This window comes from Schistocerca serialis, unplaced genomic scaffold (assembly GCF_023864345.2).
Source record: "Schistocerca serialis cubense isolate TAMUIC-IGC-003099 unplaced genomic scaffold, iqSchSeri2.2 HiC_scaffold_710, whole genome shotgun sequence".
In the NCBI taxonomy this organism is placed as follows: Eukaryota; Metazoa; Arthropoda; class Insecta; order Orthoptera; family Acrididae; genus Schistocerca; species Schistocerca serialis.
Window position 1 is genome coordinate 195,001 of NW_026048311.1, and position 19,067 is coordinate 214,067.

A 19,067-nucleotide genomic window follows, 5' to 3' on the forward strand; every position below is an offset into this window, starting at 1 on the left:
AGAGAGAGAGAGAGAGAATTGAAATCTCAGGTGGTGCCGGGAATTGAACACAGGCCCTTAAGCACTGAAGGCGGCAGCCTTAATCATTCGGCTGCGGAGGCAATGTAGAAATTAATGTAATCATTTTTATTATTTGTGGAACATGCATGCCTTTTGAGATAGCATGCATTGAAATCAGTGCAAATGTGCCAGTTTTTTTTTTCGTTGTGTTGGTTGTCCGCATGATGTGGGAAAAGGAAGCTTCAGGCATTCCATAATCTCATATGTACTAGCTCTTACACATCATCATCAAATGTGTGACACCTATATCTTCCTTTGAGGTATCACACCTACACTTGCTACTTGAAGCTTGATCAGGTTAATGTACAGAATGTAGTAGATATTTGAAACGAGACCACTAGTTGCTTGCATTGTTCATTAGAATGTGAATGTCCCTGTGTTGCTGTAACAACAGTACACAAATACGCTACAAACTGTGACATTTCGATCTGATTGCAGGCTTCAAATGGTTTTCAAGTATATTACAGTTTGACTCTTTAAGTTATCTATACATACATCAGGCATTAGATGTTCCGTAATTACCGCATTCCCTTAATGGGAAGAGTTCTGTATCTATATCATCTACACCTACATATATACTCTGCAAACCACCATAAGGTGCATCACAGAGGGTACCCTGTACCACTTCTAGTTATTTTCTTTTTCTGCTTCATTCGCAAATAGAGCGAGAGCAAAATGACTGTTTGTATGCCTTCATATGAGCCCCAATCATTCTAATCTTATCTTCATGGTTTTTATGTGAAATATACATTTGTGGCAATAGAATTGCTCTCCTGTCAGCTTCAAATGCCAGTTTTCTAAATTTTTTCTATAGCGTTACTTGAAAAGAATGTCTACTTCCTCCAAGGATTTCTGTTTCAGTTCCTGAAGGATCTCTGTTAACACATGCTTGTTGTTCTAACATCCTGGTAACAAATCTATCAACCCACCTCTGAGTTGCTTTGATGACTTCCTTTAATCTGACCTGCCCTGGACCCCAAACACTCAAAATAGTACTAAAGAATGGGTCACACTAGTGCCGTGTATGCTGTCTTCTTTACAGGTGAACCACACTATCGTAAAATTCTCCCGACAAACCGAAGTCGACCATTTGCCTTCCCTAATGCAGTCCTTACATGTTCACTCCATTTCATACTGCTTTGCAACGTTACACATAGATATTTAATGTACATGACTGTGTCGAGCAGCACGCTACTAATACTGTATTTGAACATTATGGGTTTGTTTTTCATACTTTTTCTACATTTAGAGCTACCTACCATTCATCACACCAGCTACAAATTTTGTGTAAGTCATCTTGTATCCTGCTATTGTCTCTCAATGACACCACCTTCCCATACACCACAGCATTGTCAGCAAACAGCCACAAACTGCTGCTTACCCTGTCCATATGATCATTTATGTATATAGAAAATAACACTTTCCGGGGCACTTCTGACAATACCCATCTCTGACGAACACTCACCAAATGAGGATAACATACTGGGTTCTGTTACTCAAGAAGTCGTTGATCCACTCACATACCTGGGAACGTATTCCATATGCTTGTACTGTTGGTAACTGTCGGCATTGTGGCACCGTGTCAAATGCTTTCCAGAAATCTAGGAATATGAGGTCTGCCTGTTGCCCTTCATCCATGGTTCACTGGATCTCATGTGAGAAAAGGGCAAGCTGAATTTCGTATGAGCGATGCTTTTTAAAACCGTGCTGATGTGTGGACAGAAACTTTTCCCTATATTCAAACTGAGAATATGTTCAGGGAGTCTGCAGCAAACCAAAGTTGGGGATAATGATCCATAATTTTGCAGGTCTGTTCTTTTACCCTTCTTGTACACAGAAGTCACTTGCACTTCTTATCAGTCGCTTGGGACTTAGCGCTGGGTGAGAGATTCACGAGAAATGGAAGCTAGGTAAGGGGCCATTGCTTTAGGGTACTCTTTGTAACACCAAAATTGGGATCCCAAGCCCTAGCGACTTATTTGCTTTCAATTCTCATGTGTTTCTATACACGAGTGATGCTGGTTTCTTTGTCCTCCATATGGGACTCTGTATGTTCGTCAAACAATGGTATGTTTGTACGATTCTCCTATGTGAACAAATTCTTAAATGAGAAATTCAAAATTTGGCTTTACTTTTACTATCATCTACCATCACACCAAACTGGCCAACGAGTGACTCGATAGAAGCCTTAGACCCACTTAGCAATTTTACATTGGGCCAGAATTTTCTTGAGTTCTCGCAGGATCTATTGCTAAGGTGTGATGGTGTAGTTGCTGTAAGCTTCACGCATAAATCTTTTTATAGGCGCATGAATTTCTTTCAACTTTTGCCTCTTGTCATTTGTGCATTTTATTGTGAACCGAGAGTGCAACAGCATTTGCTTCCTCAGCATTTTTTGAATTTCATTGTTAAACTGTGGTCAGTCTTTTTCGTCCACTTACTCAGCACATACTTCTTCAGAGTATGCTTTTCGATCCGTTTAAACTTCGCCCATAATTTCTCTACGTCCATCGTACTGGAACAAAATTATGTCAATTCATTGTCTAAGTAGGATGCTAACAACTGTCTATCTGCTCTTTCTAGCAAAGATACTGTTGTAGTCTTCTTTATGGAGCTATTAACTTTAGTAACCCAAGTCTCCATAATGATGTTTTCACTATTCCCTGCTTCTGTACTGTCAATTAGGATAGGCCTGTTTGTAGCTACAAGATCCAAAAATATTTCCATTGCATGTGGGCTCTTGAAAAAGCTGCTCAAGATATGTTTTCAGAAAACATGTTCAAAAGAACTTCACAGGCCTGTCTGTCTGTACCCCCTGTAATCAATCCATAGACATCCTACTCTATACTTGGTAGGTTAAAGTCGCCTCCAGCTAGTATTACTTGTATGTATTTCCTCACTACTGGTCATAGACTTTCTGCCATTGACTCTAAAACCATCACAGTGGAATTGGATGGCCTGCAAAATCATCCAAAAATTAACTTGATTTCACCTAGCCTTGTTATATACGACCACAGAACTTCAATGCCACGCTGAAACAATGTTTTAGTCAATTGCAATGAACACACCCCCTCCTGTAGCATCTAATCTATCTTTTTGATATACGTTCCATGAATCACTAACTATCTCAGAGATTCATACTTGGGGTTTCAGTCATCTCTCAGTGCCGAGAATAATTTGAGGGTGAGTAGTTTCCTGGAGGGTAGTAAATTTGGAAGCTTTGTTACAAATGCTTTGAGAATTCACTAATAAAATTTTGATAGTGGAACTGTCTTCACTCTGAACACAGTCTGATTTAGCTATCCGAGTCGTCTCGTGAGTGTTAATCAGAGAACCTCGACCTTCTGCCTAGCCTAAAAAACCTCCATGTGCACCTGAGTAGCTACTTCCTTTGTGAAGACTAAACTATTTGTCTAGGGAAAATTTCAGCTATTAAGCAGCTGTCAGAAAAAAAATTGAAGCAGTTTCTTTAGTCTAATGCGCAGATTTTTTTTGGAAAAATTGCATCAGTGCAAAGTTTCTTTCCATTAAGTTACAGTTATTTGAAACTTTACTACCAAATATGAGTTTCACATCAATCAGTCCATTGCAGTGATTCATTTATAACTTGTAGCAGAATCTTATTGCAATAATTTGATTTATTGGGACCAAAAATGTATTATTATGCCAATACAAGACTGAAATAATCACTTTGCGTAATAGCTGTATCATGTGAAGGAATTCATCTGTCTGGTGTATAAAATCGTAATCAGCAATTTCCCTATGAAGTGAATGTTTGATTTAATGACCATTTGTCATGGTTGTGGGCTGTAGTGTCAACTGGATTAATTGACACTGACATTTCTAATGTGTAGGATATAATATGGAAGGAAAGAAGACACCACATTTGGTGTAACAGGTTAGACTTGCTGTTGGAACTAAAACTAGAGCAAAACTTATCAGATGAATTCGCAGTTGTGAATATTGACCACAATCGTATGTAGAATGGAATGATAACAATGATAATTTGTGCAGGACCAGGACTCGAACCCAGATTACCCACTTATTGCGAGCAGTCGCCTTACCATTTGGCTATCCATACACGACTCACAACCAGACTCAACCTGGATGTGCCAGTGCAGATCGTAGGCGCATGGTTGATGACATGTGGAAGTTTGAGTCTGGCTGTGAGTAATGTATGGATAGCCAAATTGTAAGATGACCACTCATGATAAGCGGGAAATCCGGGTTCGAGTCCCAGTCCTGCACAAATTTTCATTGTCATAATTCCATTCTACAGCTGATGGTGGTCATTATTCACAATTATGAATTCATCTGATGTGTTTAGTAACGGCTGTCGTCGTTGCAGTGCATCATCATCGAAATAACACTGGCACTGCAAAATCGTAGAGGCAAAACTGTTCACTATCCATGCCAATGGATACTAAAAACTTGATATCTATGGTCGATTGGGACTTGCTTCATTTGTGGTGACTGCAATTGTTATTTTCTTCAGAATAGAAATTATGTAGATTAAGAAGATCAAAATGTTGATGCAATTTGCAATCTAGCAAGTGATTTCTCAAAATTTAAACTTGTTCATAAACTGGACAGAAATGTGTGAAACCTACAGGTAGATGAAATCAGTTAACAAATTTCACGGATGATACCAAGCTGTGAGTGAAGCAACTAATTATAGGTGCTGGCAACAACTGATGTAAACTGAATTTGATTGTTTTCAGATGCTGAATGTTAATAGAAAATCACATCCATGTATGTAATTTTTTAATTTCCAATATCCAAATTACAGTTAGCCATCTTAACTGCAAAGTGTAACTAATTTCCATTTTTGAAGAATTTATGTTGAAGTAGAGGTTATTTACAGTTGTGTGAAATAAATATGTTGTACAATATATGATTCTTCTGGGTGATTGTTGCTTCTTGTTTCCAAGGCATGGACCTTCAAACCTTGGCTTGTCAAAACATGTTCCAAGCATTTTGAAACTTCTGCATGATCCACTTCCATCTGTGAGAGATGCAGCTTTTAATGCATTGACTGAAATATATCGACATGTAGGGGAAAAATTTCGACAAGATATCCAACGTCGCTGCAGTGCCAAAGATACTAAGTAAGTTTTTATTCTGTTGACTATGTGTACATTGTTTTCAATTCCTAAATACAGCTGATTAGACATTGAATATTCTGTACGTGTGAAGTCCAGGATAATAAATTATATTTCGGAAAAGGTTCAAATTGTGTTGTAGTCAATGAATGTATTATTATTGTGAATCACATCAATTTGAGTTTTTTTGATGTAGTTAAAAAATACCTGCAGAATTGTTGTTTATCTATTAACACTACTACGTGTATGTTTTTTTAGGATTGCAGTCCTTTTTTCAAAGTTTGACGAAATAAAAAATGAAGGTGGATTGCTTGCCTCAGCGTGTGGAGCAGAAGGTAAGATTATAATACTTAATTTTAAGTATGTCTCACACTTACTTTTTCCAGAATTTAAACTCTTCCGGGGTTGGTGGTGGAGGGGGAGAGAATAGTCTGTTGTTTTTGGTGCAGTGAATTGGTCTTGTTTTAAGTAGATGTATTAACTCCTAACGCCGGCCGCTGTGGCCGAGCAGTTCTAGGCGCTTCAGTGTGGAACCGCGCTGCTGCAACGGTCGCAGGTTCAAATCCTGCTTCAGGCATGGATGTGTGTGATGTCCTTTGGTTCGTTAGGTTTAAGTAGTTCCAAGTCTGGGGGACTGATGACCTCAGATGTTAAGTCCCATAGTGCTCAGAGCCATTTGAACCATTTTATTAACTCCTACTTTGCAAATAGCTTGTTGGGTCTCAAGGCATACTGTGTTAATCTATCATGAATTGTTTGAATAGTCTTACATATTTCCAAGATATCAAATGATTTGCCCATACCCCTAATACTCTTATGGGGAAAGATAACTGGTGCTGCAAGGCATAGAGCGGTAATTAAAGTTCTTGGACAGTCTCTTGATTAGTTGTAGCATTCCCAGTTGTGGCATGGGAACTTGAAATAAATACATTTGCCTCTGTGGTGGTCCACACTTTATTTTGTAATTATACAAGAACAGCCCTTGACTGGTTGCAGAATAATGCTAATTGAAAACAGGAATTTGTTGGTAAACCAAAATTCTTGTTCATTGATGTTAAGGGTAGAACCAAGCTGACCACATCCATTGTTGAAGTTCATTGTCAAGCTAACCTTAAACATTGCCAAGCAATACCAAGTAGAAGTTGAAGCACAGTACTGGCAGTGCTGCTTAGTATGTGGCTCTTTAATACACCACTCTGTGAGCACCAGTGATTTTGTTGCGCGCTGGAGTTCTTGGTGCCCTTCCAACCTCTTCTGTGCCCATTTTGGTGTCTAGCTGAGGTATTAAAAATAGTATGGGTACACGCACTGTAGGCAGTTGCACACCATGTTATAAAACCAGCTCTTAAAAGTGATGTGAGGAACGACAATAAATGGTGTTGTTTGGTGTTAACATGGGTACTATATTATAAGGATTTGCTAGTCAATGTTGCCTAGGTGTATAATTTATCGGTGAATACATCATGTTGCCAATGTGTATCTGTGCATGATTATGTAACAGCACCATTCCAGTGTATTCTGAGATGGTTGATAGTTTGGAAGAGTCAGTGTGGAGAGTAGTGTGAACAGTGTAATACTTAGCACAATCCCCTGCCCTGTCATCTCTTGGTGTTGTGGCTCTCTCTCACACACACACACACACACACACACACACACACACACACACACAATCATTCACTCACTATGAATGGGGGGGGAGGGGGGGCGCCTTATCTCATTTCCTACTCCAACACCTAAGGGACTAACCAGCTTTGTGCAGGCTCATGATGTGACCCTTCTCAATCACATCCAGGTGCTCAGACTACATACTGACATTTCACCAAGGCATTATTGCACTTTCCAAATTACTATCTTAGCAGAAGCAGGGACTGCAGAGATTCACATTAATATTTTGCTTGGAGCACACCTGCTCTGGAGGAGGCTGGTGGTAAGAGGGACGAAAGTCCAGCATTTTGACACCGAATGTTGAACTACCTCAAAAGTGATATTATTAACTTCTCAAGCACCCTGGACAAAGGTAGCTGGGCAGCTGATTGTAAGCAAATTTTTCAAAAATCATAGTTCTGTAGTAGTGAATGCTATATTTTTGTACAAAGTGTCAGGTGAAACGTTCAGAAATGGTCTCGTTACTCCTGGGGATATTATTGTAATATTTTATAGATAGCAGACTTAAGACTCATTTTACTATTAAGACTTTATTCAGAAAGAAAACTTGTACCAACTGCATTAAATTTTTCTCAATGTGAAATGTTTTGAAACATTTGTACATACACAGAACAAAACGTTTGTACATACACAGAACAAAACATTTCTTTTCGATACACTCCTCCGCCTGGCTCTTAATGATGCTGACACATATTTTACAGAAGTGTCAGATGCAGTTTGTTCCTGCTATGTGGTATTTTCTTGGCAAAAGTCTGCCAGTGACTTAGTGCCTGTTTTCTTGTCCTCTTATATGCTCTGAATGATACCCAACAAATAACTGAAAGGAGAATTCTTCCACCATTTGGATTGATTGCTCTTTAAAGGATAGAAAACAATCATTAGATGTGATTGGATCCACTGTGTGAATTTTATGTTCAAAACATTGTCTGCTTCTTTATGTCACTAAGTATCCTTGTGAGCACACATTTACTTCTGTTGTTGAAGCAAGGTGGCATTTTGAGAATATCAGAACATCACTTGTGTCCTTTCATTCCAGGCAGAGGAGATACTCCCTTCTCTCAGAAATGGTCCTTTTTAGAGTCTGAGCTTGACAACTGTACATTGTGGAAGATCTTTCCTGTTAGTCATGCAAGTGCCTACTGCTTTTATCTTATATGCACATAGATAATCAAATACAGCAGGTGAAATATAATAGCAGTACATTTATGTTACTTAGTGTCTGTCATGGTACTACTATAATAATGTATTAAAAAGTGCCATACAGCTGGCTACTCTGCCCTTTTCCCTGCGGATGCCTCCATTGTAAGTACATACCCAGTCAAAAGTTCACAAGCACTAAGCATTTTTTATGCTGTACTTCTCTGTTGTGTGCTAGTCATTTACATTGAAAAATCAGTATGTCATTTTAAACCACACATACTTTCATTAACTGTCAAATATCCATAGGGAGTAAATGAAGAGGATGACATAAGAATTCAAATGACAAAAAATGAGCAAATTTTAAAATGATTATGAGAAATAATTTGTCATTGTTATTGAGCTGCAAGTTCAGCAAAATTGCTTTGAACTAACATAGCTTATCATCATTGCAGGAAAGGGATTATGCAGTGCAGATGTTTTGACCAGTAGTTACTTATTGTTGGCTTTTTCACAAGGTACATGTGAATTAGTTACCATGAAAAATGAGTAAATAATCTCAATTTTTGTCATAATCCACTTTACCCCATACACTGTTCACTCTCAACTTGTGTTATCTTCCTTGACTATTATTGGCCCACTGTATTGATTAATCTGTTGTTTTTTATTTTTATTCTCTGGCATAGACAATGAGAAACAATCCATTGGTGTGTAAGTCAGGTGAAAACACATGCCCACACTGGTCTTGTCTTTCACATGTTGTTTTGGGTGTTTTAAGCAGTAACCCCAGTGAAGGTGACGGCTCAAAATACTGTGCTTCTTCATTTACCTTTCATACAACCACTTTGTAGCATATTCCACATCTATAATAAAACTAAAAATTTTCTTTTAGGCTACACGATGTTGCAGACACTACTTTTTTAAAAGTAGTTGCTGACAAAGAGAATGAAATGGAATGTGGGCTATCAGTTTCTATGCTCAGCTTGACACAGACTGGCACCAACTGTCTGACCAGCTGTTGTTGCCTGAGCCCTGCTCGTGTGCTATCCACAATTGCATTACAGTAATTTGTTTTGTTTTACCTGAATATTCATTCTTTCTCAAATTCCTATGGCTGTAGTATCCAACCTAGTTGTTACACTTATTTCAATAACATTCTCTGTAGCTTGCAAAACTCACCTGCACTGTACAATTTTAATTTCTATATTCGGTTCGAGTATGTTCTAGAAGTATCTTCAAATGTCAAGTATCGTTGTACTGGAATGTTCTGTAGCTGTGTATATACTCTGTGTGTTCTGGCCGAAGGCAGTTTGCTCCGCACTCTTGTATGTGCAAGTGCTGAATATACCTTCGTTAAGTGAAGTTAGTGTTCGTCATTCATCTAATTACACCTTGTTCTACATGACATTATTCTGGTGGAGACTCTGGGTATTGGAACTTGTGATAGTGCACATTATTGACAACACAGTGGCTCCCATCATGTCACGACAGAGCCACCGTTTATGTGGCGAGAAACGTGAGTTCGAGCCATATACAACAGACCGCAATGTATCGGAGACAGAAGAAGAAGACGTTATGATGACAGCAACTGTGTGCCACCACGAGACATCCTTCCAGGTTCTCTGGTGATGATGGCCAAGATCCAAACAAGTGGCTGAAGGTTTATGAGCATATAGTCATATTTAACAAATGGGATGACACCGTGTGTTTGGCTAACATATTTTTCTACTTGGAGGGCACTGCCAAGCAATGGCATGAGAACAACGAGTAGTAGTTCACAAGCTGGGAAGTATTCCAGGTGGAACTGCGCAATTATTTCGGCAACACACAATGACAGAAGTGGAAGGCTGAAGATAAATTAAAGTGCAGGTCACAGCGTCCAGAAGAAACTACAGCATCCTGCATTCAAGACGTCCTGGAGCTGTGTAAAATGGTGGATCCTAGAATGAAGGAGGAAGATAAGGTTGCACATTTCATAAAGAGTGTTGCTGAGGACATGTATCAAGCCGTAATCCTGAAGGAGATTTCGACAGCAGACGACTTCATAAAATGGTCCCAGTATATCAAGACAATGCATCCAAAAAGAATTACACACAAAAAGTTTGAACGGCTTCCAAACTTTGTATCGATGTCTGTGATGGAGGAAGCAACTGATTTCACAAGTGTTCTTTGCCAGATAGTGAGAGAGGAAGTTCAGAAGGCACTTGGATTGCATGGCGAGCAAAAAACCAAGACGCTTCAAGAGGTCATAAGGGAGGAAGTGGAACAGACATTGAACCCAATTTCTTGTCCTTCATTTCCCTTTAAAATGATAAAAAAGTCTAGATCCAGGTGGAGTTACGTTCCTACAATTCCACATGAGAAACCTGTTTGGGCACCAAGGAAGACTGACATCCAGAGGATCCAGGATAACCAACCAGTATGTTTCCACTGTGGATGTCTGGGACATGTGGTGCACTATTGTCGAGAAATGCGGCATCGCCATTATATAGATAGAAGGTATAATTATATCTTATGAGTACAGTAGAGGGCACATTTATCAGGAGAGAAGATAAATTTTCAAGGAGATAACATAAATAGTCCTTTGCAGCAAAAATGTTTGTATAAACATATGCTGTATATTTAATGGTTCCTGAGGTAAATGCTTGAAAATTTTTATCATCATCAAACAATTTTCTTATGTTTATTACTATTTCATATCAGATACTTTCTGTTTATCAGTGAGATGCTTTGTGCGAGATAAAGTGTTAGGTTGCATCATTATAACTACTACCCTCATAAAGGTGCATAGTGAAGCAGCGAGACGAGTGTTGTGACATGTACTGGGAGTAGAAAAGTACACTGAAGGTGATAGTTGCTTTTTGTTCTTTTATTGTGAATTATTTAAAGTTGATTGTAAACTTTAAGCATACACACATTTGACAGGCTGTTTCCAAGACTGACAGTTTAAAATATAAATAATAAAAAAAGCTTGTAAACTGTGAATGTTAAAACAGTGCTCTTGAGTAAATTACTCAACAGAAATATATTGGGTGGTTAAGTGAGCAATTGTTTCTCGTTGTTCATTCCATCAAAATATCTAGTGAGAAGAATTCAAAATTTAACAAATGTCTGCGTGAACGTCTGTGCTTCAAATGGCCATTCTACCATAATACTGGCCTTTCCTTCTGAAACACTGAGCGGATGTGTTTGTTGTTCTGCATTATGGACACTGTTTAATATGAAGTAGGAGATAAACTTCACTTGATTAACCACTACATCAGAATAATTCAGATATGAGACAGATTTGCTGAAAGGGTTGCTCTAAAATAGGTGCCCAATAGGGTGAATTGGCCTATGTACAGGAAAATGACTTTTTGAACAATGTGCATGACTGGATGTGTCACGTTATGTGTGTTCAGCTGCACTGCTGAGGATTTCACACTTTGACTCAGCTTTACTGTGTGAATTGCTAAAGAATTGTTGTCAGTGGTCATATTAAGAAGTCCATATGATGAATTATCGCATGATGTGGATAAAAATTAAGGTATTTTCTCAGTTGCTTCCAATGTGAGTCCAGATGATAGGACTCCTTGCATGATAACCTCATGCTATTGGAGATGCCTCTATTCCAGGTATGCATCATCTGATAGTTGTCTTTTGCAGTCTTTAGAATGAAGATGTAAGACCATAACATTCTTGAATAGCTCCATAAATGAATTTTCTAAGCCAATCATTGAAACAGTTGGTAGGATGTCGAAAGAAGTGGATGGAGAACACTGCACTGATTTTTATATTTTCAACTGATTAATGTGTCTATAAATGTGACTAGGCTGAGACACGGAAAGAACAACAAACATAGCATGCTTTTGTTGTCTATATCATTTGCCAGATTTCACATTGACTGTGGTTTTGGTGAGTCACCACTTTTAAGTTAGGTAACACTTTTTTTCTGGTTCAGTATTTGTAGAAGTTCTTTGTATTCCACAGTCATTGTCACTGTTGACCATTACCAACCAGCATACTTGCCTAGCTGTTCATAGGCATCAAAACCATTATGGATCTGAGCAAATATCAGTCGTGCCAAACTATATGTGGCAGAAAGTAGTGTTGCACCCAAGAGTGGATCAGATCAGTTCCGTATCTACTAAAGATGACCATATCCTTTATATTTGGACAGACTAAAGGAAGTTACTTTTAAAGCCAGATTATTAAAGTTCTTACGCACAGTTGCCTTTCTTCACTTGTATACATTTACTGATCAAAGCAAGGGCCTCTGCCAGGTGCTTTTGTGTCCTTGAAGTGTGATTTCCTAATGAATTTTCTGTCTACAGTGCCGAAAATCTCCATGAATTGGGAGGTGGTATATTTATAGCACCAGACAAGAATCTTAAGTTAATTGAGCTAGGAATTGAGTCAGCATGTGAAGCAGGATACAAGTTGTAGTTTCCATTTGGACTCATTGGCAGAACTAAGAACTTCAAATAGAACTTCAGTTCGCTGGCACATATGTACAGTGTGTAAACGTTTAGATGGCAGACCTCTCCCTAGTCCTGAATCGGTAGAAGTCGGTAAACGTCGGGAGGCTTCGGTAGGCACGCAGCTTCGACTGCTGCCAACATTACGTAGCTGACTGTGTTGTACAAGGTTGCCATTGTCGTCTGCTTCATTATTGCTTTGCACTGTACTGTTCTGCGTGTTTTTATTGTGCAGTTGTGCTAAACATTATCAAAATGAGTGAAGAGGCAGTTGCTGGCCCATCTTGGGAGTCGCCAACAACCCCTACTGGTAGGCCTACGGTTAGAAGTAAATCAGTATTACGTAGCGATGCTCACAAAATTATATTGCGTGCGATTGAATGCTGCGAAAGGGAGCAGAAAAAATTGCTTCACCCCATTTACAAATCTTCAGTGAGAGCTGCTACATACACAGGACAAAGCATGCATAGCATTGGAAGATTCAAACAGTTTTCCAAGAATAATCCTGGCATATCACCACAAACGCCTGGCAAGAAAAGTTGAGTTTCCATTTCAGATCTTTTGTTCGCGATCACTTTGAAGGAGCTCCCTAATTCGTCCGAATTACCTTATATTTCATTTTTCCTAGCTACTGTATTTCTTTGTATGGAAACACCACTGGTTATTGTATTATTTCGAAACACATTCATATTACAGTACATTTCCAAATTCAAAAAAATACATGCAGTGCAGAAGGCATTTTCTTATAAATCTTTCTCTCTCTTTTAACTTAGGAAAAGAAGTGGAGAAATCGAAGTAATGATCGATGATTTCAACCAGCGTGTCATTCACGACATGATAGCGGAATTTTTTTCAGTGCGGAAGATTGTGCCGAGCCTGCGAACACTGCTTCCAGTTTTGCACGACAAAATAGGCTGGAAGTGGAGCATTGTCTCACTGAGAAAAGTACTTTTGTCTATGGGATTCATATGGCGTAAGGTGGAAAACAAGAGGAATGTGTTGTTAGAACGTCCAGACATTGTGCACTGGCAATCTTGTTTCATTGTTGACATGAAGAACTTCAGGGAAGCAGACAGAGAAATATTTTATCTTGATGAATCGTGGATTGATAATAATATAACGTTTAATAAATGTTGGCAGAGGAAGGGTGACTTACGTGAAGAAAGTGTCGTTGGGGTCACTACATGGGGGAGCGCATAGTAGACATATATAGATTTTAATGTACATGACAATTTCAGTTTTGTTTACGAACAACATTTAAAGCGAGTTTTACTTCCAAGCCTTTCGTCTGCTTTTGTGTAAGCATGACGCGCAATTTGTAGTGCCAGCACTGCAGCTGGTAGACGCGCCTTGTCCCCTCCCCAACGGCTCCTCTCCCTTCGCCAGTCAACGCTTGCCTCCTCCTCTCCCCGCACTCCCCTCACAACTCTGCCATCTTACAGTTAACACACTGTACCCAAGGTGTGCCATAATAATTGAAGAAAATTTTAGCCACTCCATAAAAGTTTTAGGGAGAATTATAAACCTGTAATACAAAGTTCTCAGGTCTGCAGCTTGATGATATCTCAGAAAAAAAAGTGTGCTGTTTACAAGAACACCACTTGCATCATCTTCTTGTATGGAGATGGCACTGTTTTGTCTCTGTGTACTTTGTGCTTGGGTGCTCTCCATTCCCTCCTAGTACTGCTGCAAGGGTATACGTGGAAGACTGATGTCATTTCCAGCATGCTCAGTTACAGATCCTACCCTCTTTGTCATCTCAGCTGCACCAAGGCACTGGTAGCAGATACGCCAATCCCTAGTACCAACTATGTAAGGATGACACAGAAGTCACCTTGACTGCCAAAAGATGATGGAAGTGACAGGCACTGAAATGAGCTTCCACCTAACTGGAGTTGAGAACTTCTCACCAGGAAAGACAATGAGATAAAAAAAAAATTATAAGTGACAGGTGAAGTAAAATAACAAACAATGTTTTACAACATCTTTCTTAAAAAATTATCTGGAACAGATGGTTTGAACCTCTATCTGCAGTGAAAATACACTGCCTGACAAAAAAAGGTGAAGCACCTAGAGAAGGAAAAGATACAAGACTTCCCAGGTTGAGAGATTATGTGATCTTATTGTGGCAATTACAGATTACAAATTGGACTCGAATTTACAAAGAATTTGGCAGTAAGAGCCCACATATCAGCATGGCGTTGCACCTAGTGTGGTCTCAATGCATGCACTGATTTGGTAGGAACAAGCATCTGTGGTGTAGAGAAACACTGGAAGAGTTGAAAACAAAAGGAAGACATCAAAGTAGTTCAGGGATGGACTACTATGTTACTCGTAGGTTCGAACAACATGCTAGTGTTAAGTAGATGCTTCGGGAACTCAAATGGGAAATCCCCCTGCGGGTCCGGTGGTTAGAATAGGCCCGAGGTATTCCTGCCTGTCGTAAGAGGTGACTAAAAGGAGTCTCACGTTTCGGTCTTTATGTGATGCTACCCGATAGGGTTTGACCTCCATCTTCTAAATTTTCCCAAAGAGCGAGCCCATTGGGGGGAAGGGCGCCTTACATGGTGCATCGTGTCCACCTTGCATTGAGATCTTTAGCCCACTTTCTCATCGTCACATTGCAGTCCCCCTCGTTCTCCATCTCTGGGGCGAGGACACCTTCCTGGGTGCATTTTCCACCATGCACTATGCACTGTCGCTTTCTGCACTGACAGTGACCATGGACTTCCTTGCACCTCATATCCAGCACGGTAGCTAGTCCGTTGTGGTGGGGCCGCCATGTACCCTGTTGGTTGTAGCCCCCTGACCACACTGATGACACGCGATGAAACGGAGTACATCGTCTTTTGCTGGTGATCAAACACCAGCAGTCTCTAAGCTTTCACAGGCTCAATTCAATGCACAGAAGTACGACCCAAAATCATTCCCCTCCCAGGCCACACCATGGGAGGAACGCCAGGCTAAGGATGGCAGCGAATCCTATTCTCCCTGGTACCTAGTATGTATGTGAGCTGATGTGGAATCCTGTGTGTCCATGAACCCTCAGTTCTTTGTAGAGCATTTAGAGGACAAGTTTGGGGAGATGGAGGGCTTGTCCAAAATGTGGTCTGGGTCAGTCTTGATAAAAACAGCCTCCTCTGCCAAGTTACGGGCATTACTCGCTTGTGACAAATTGGGGAATGTTTCTGTTACTGTAATACCCCATAAGAGCTTAAATATGGTCCAAGGATCTTCTTTTATAGTCCGATGACGAGCTGTGCGCCAACTTAGAGCAACGAGGTGTCCATTTCATCCGGCGCGTCCACCGGGTCCAAGGGATAATCAGGTTACCACCGGTGCCTTCATCTTGGCTTTCGAGGGTGACACATTACCTGAGAAGGTGAAGGTGATGGTCTATCATTGTGATGTCAAGCCATATATCCCTCCCCCGATGCAGTGCTTTAAGTGCTGGACATTTGGCCATAGGTCTTCCCACTGTACTTCACCAACCTCATATGTTGAGATTGTGGTCGTTCGTCCCATCCCAATATTCGGTGTGCCCCATCTTTCATCTGTGTCAACTGCGGAGAGCACCATTCCCCTTGCTCGCTGGGCTGTAGGATCCTAGAGAAGGAAAGGAAAATAATGGAATACAAGACCCTGGACTGACTGACCTACACTGAGGCTAAAAGGAAATTTGAAAGGCTCCATTCCGTGTGTGTGACAACATTTTATGCTGCTCCTATAACTACTGTTAAAGCCCCATCTGTTGCACCAATTCCAGTCAGCTCTCAGAGCCATAAGACTACATCTGCCCCCTTGATGGTGGGGGCATTTCCCTCGCGGTTGCTCCCGCACCACCTACTTCGGGAGCAGCACATCCACCCCCACCCACCCACCCAACCGTTGGGGACATCAGTCCCCACTTCTGAGCCAGAGAATTATAAGTCTTCTTCGGCTCCTCTCTCTAGGAAGGGGTCCCTTGGGTCACTACCTTCCCAGGTTCCTACCAGTGGCAAAGTGGACACCTGCTAGTGGCTGAAGCAGCCACAGGTAGCTGGTCATAGGGCTTCATGGTCCTCCTTAGTCCCGGAGACTGAATCAAAGAAGCCCTACAAGTTCTGCGTCTGAGGATGAGGTGGAGATTATGGCATCTGCTGAGGACTTAGATCTCGCCGGACCTTCAGAGACAATGGATATAGACTACTCAGGCAAAAAGTCGGTGGCAGCGGGTGACTCTGAGGCATAAAATGCCTCATTGAATGTTCCACGTCTTCCCAGTCTCACGATAACGTCATCCTCCAGTGGAATTGCGGCGAATTTTTCCACCGCCTGGCTGAGCTACGGCAGCTGTTAAGCTTTACACCTGCTTTCTGCATTGCCCTCCAGGAAAACCTGGTTCCCAGCAATGCGGACACCTGCCCTCCGTGGCTATAAGGGATATTACAGGAACCGTAGTGACTATAATCGAGTGTCAGATGGAGTTTGCGTTTATGTCCTAAACTTGGTAGTGAAACGGTGCCCCTTCAAACCCCTCTTGAAGTTGTTGCTGTTAGGATAAGGACAATGTGGGGAATAACTGTCTGCAATGTATATCTTCCTCCAGATGGTGCAGTACCCCACAACACATTGGCTGCACTGATTGCTCAACTCCCTAAACCTTCCTACTTTTGGGAGATTTTAACTCTCATAACCCTTTGTTGGGTGGCACCATGCTTACTGGCTGAGGCAGAGATGTCAAAACTTTACTGTCTCAGTTCGACTTCTGCCTCTTAAACACTGGGGCCGCCACACACTTAAGTGTGGCTCATGGCAGTTACTCGGCCATTGATTTATCATTTTGAAGCCCAGGACTTCTCCCATTTGTCCACTGGAGAGCACATGACAACCTGTGTGGTAGTGACCGCTTCCTGTCACTGCCCCGGTGTCAGGCCCATGGACGCATGCCCAGATGGGCATTAAACAAGGCGGACTGGGAAACTTTCACATCTGCTGCCACTGTTGAATCTCCCCAACGTGGTAACGTCGATGTGATGGTTGAGCAGGTGACTACAACAATCGTTTCTGCGGCGGAAAGCGTGATCCCTCGCTCTTTAGGGTGCCCCCCCCGGGAAAGGCAGTCCCTTCGTGGTCACCGAAAGTCGCTGAAGCTATTCAGGAGCGTTGGCGAGCTCTACAGTGGGTCTCCCTTCCTTGGAGCACCTCATAGCCTTTAAACGGCTCCATGCTTGCGTTTGCCAACCTGTCTGATGACAGAAGCAGGAGTATTGGGAGAGATACGTCTCGACCATTGGGTGCCATACGTCACCTTCCCAAGTCTGGGCAAAGATAAAACGTGTTTTCGGGTACCACACCCCCAACAGGTGTTCCCGGTGTTAACATAAATGACATGTTCTCTACTGACGCAAACGTGATTGCCGAGCACTTTGGTGAGCACCATGCTTGAGCCTCTGCATCGGAGAATTACCCCTCAGCCTTTCACACTCTTAAGCAGCGGCTGGAAAGGAAAGTCCTCTCTTTCACTACATGCCACAGTGAATCTTATAACGCCCCATTTACAGAGTGGGAGCTCGTCAGTGACCTTGCACATTGCCCCAACACAGCTCCTGGGCCAGATCGGATCCACAGTCAGACGATTTAACATCTCTCATCTGACTACAAGTGACATCTCCTCATCATCTTCAACCGGATCTGGTGCGACGGCGTCTTTTCATCGCAATGGCGGGAGAGCACCATCATTCCAGTGCTCAAACCCAGTAAAAATCCGCTTGATGTGGATAGCTATTAGCCCATCAGCCTCACCAATGTTCTTTCCATGCTGCTGGAACGTATGGCATGTCGGTGGTTAGTCACGTGGCCTACTGGCTCCATGTCATAGCGGCTTCTGTCAGGGTCTTTCTACCACTGACAATCTTGTGTCCCTCGAGTCTGCCATCTGAACAGGCTTTTCCAGATGCCAACACCTGGGTGCCGTCTCTTTTGATTTACGAAATGTGTATGACACCACCTGGCAACATCATATCCTTGCCAGATTATAGGAGTGGGGTCTCCAAGGCCCGCTCCCGATTTTTATCCAAAATTTCCTGTCACTCCATACTTTCCGTGTCCAACTTGGTGCCTCTCATAGTTCCCCCCATATCCAGGAGAATGGAGTCTCGCAGGGCTCTGTATTGAGTGTATGTCTATTTTTAGTGGCCATTAACGGTCTAGCAGCAGCTGTAGGGCCATCTGTCTCACATTCTCTCTATGCAGACGACTTCTGCATTTCGTACTGCTCCATCAGTACAGGTGTTGCTGAGTGGTACCTACAGCTAGGCATCCACAGGGCGCAGTCCTGGGATCTAGCCCATGGCTTCCAGTTTTCAGTCGTGAAGATGTGTGTCATGCATTTCTGTCAGCATCGTACCATTCATCCAGAACCAAAACTTTCCCTTAATAACGATCCACTAACTGTCATCGATTCTTAGGTCTGGTTTTTGACACTCGTTTGACTTGGTTTCCTCATTTTCGTCAGCTTAAATGGAAGTGTTGGAAGCACCTCAATGCCCTACGCTGCCTGAGCAACACCTACTGTGGTGCAGATTGCTCCATGCTGCTGCAGCTCTACAGAGCCCATGTTCAATCCCGCCTTGACTATGGGAGTGTGATTTATGGTTCGGCGGTG

General features: G+C 41.6%; 1 protein-coding gene across 1 annotated transcript in view; it reads left to right on the forward strand.

The window, feature by feature from the left end:
* The window catches only part of LOC126449166 (CLIP-associating protein 1-like), a 292,116-nt gene that overhangs the window by 60,261 nt on the left and 212,788 nt on the right, over positions 1–19,067 (forward strand). Inside the window, 2 exon segments of the mRNA XM_050091012.1 lie at positions 4,992–5,168; positions 5,421–5,497. Coding sequence (XP_049946969.1) covers positions 4,992–5,168; positions 5,421–5,497 — 254 coding nt within the window.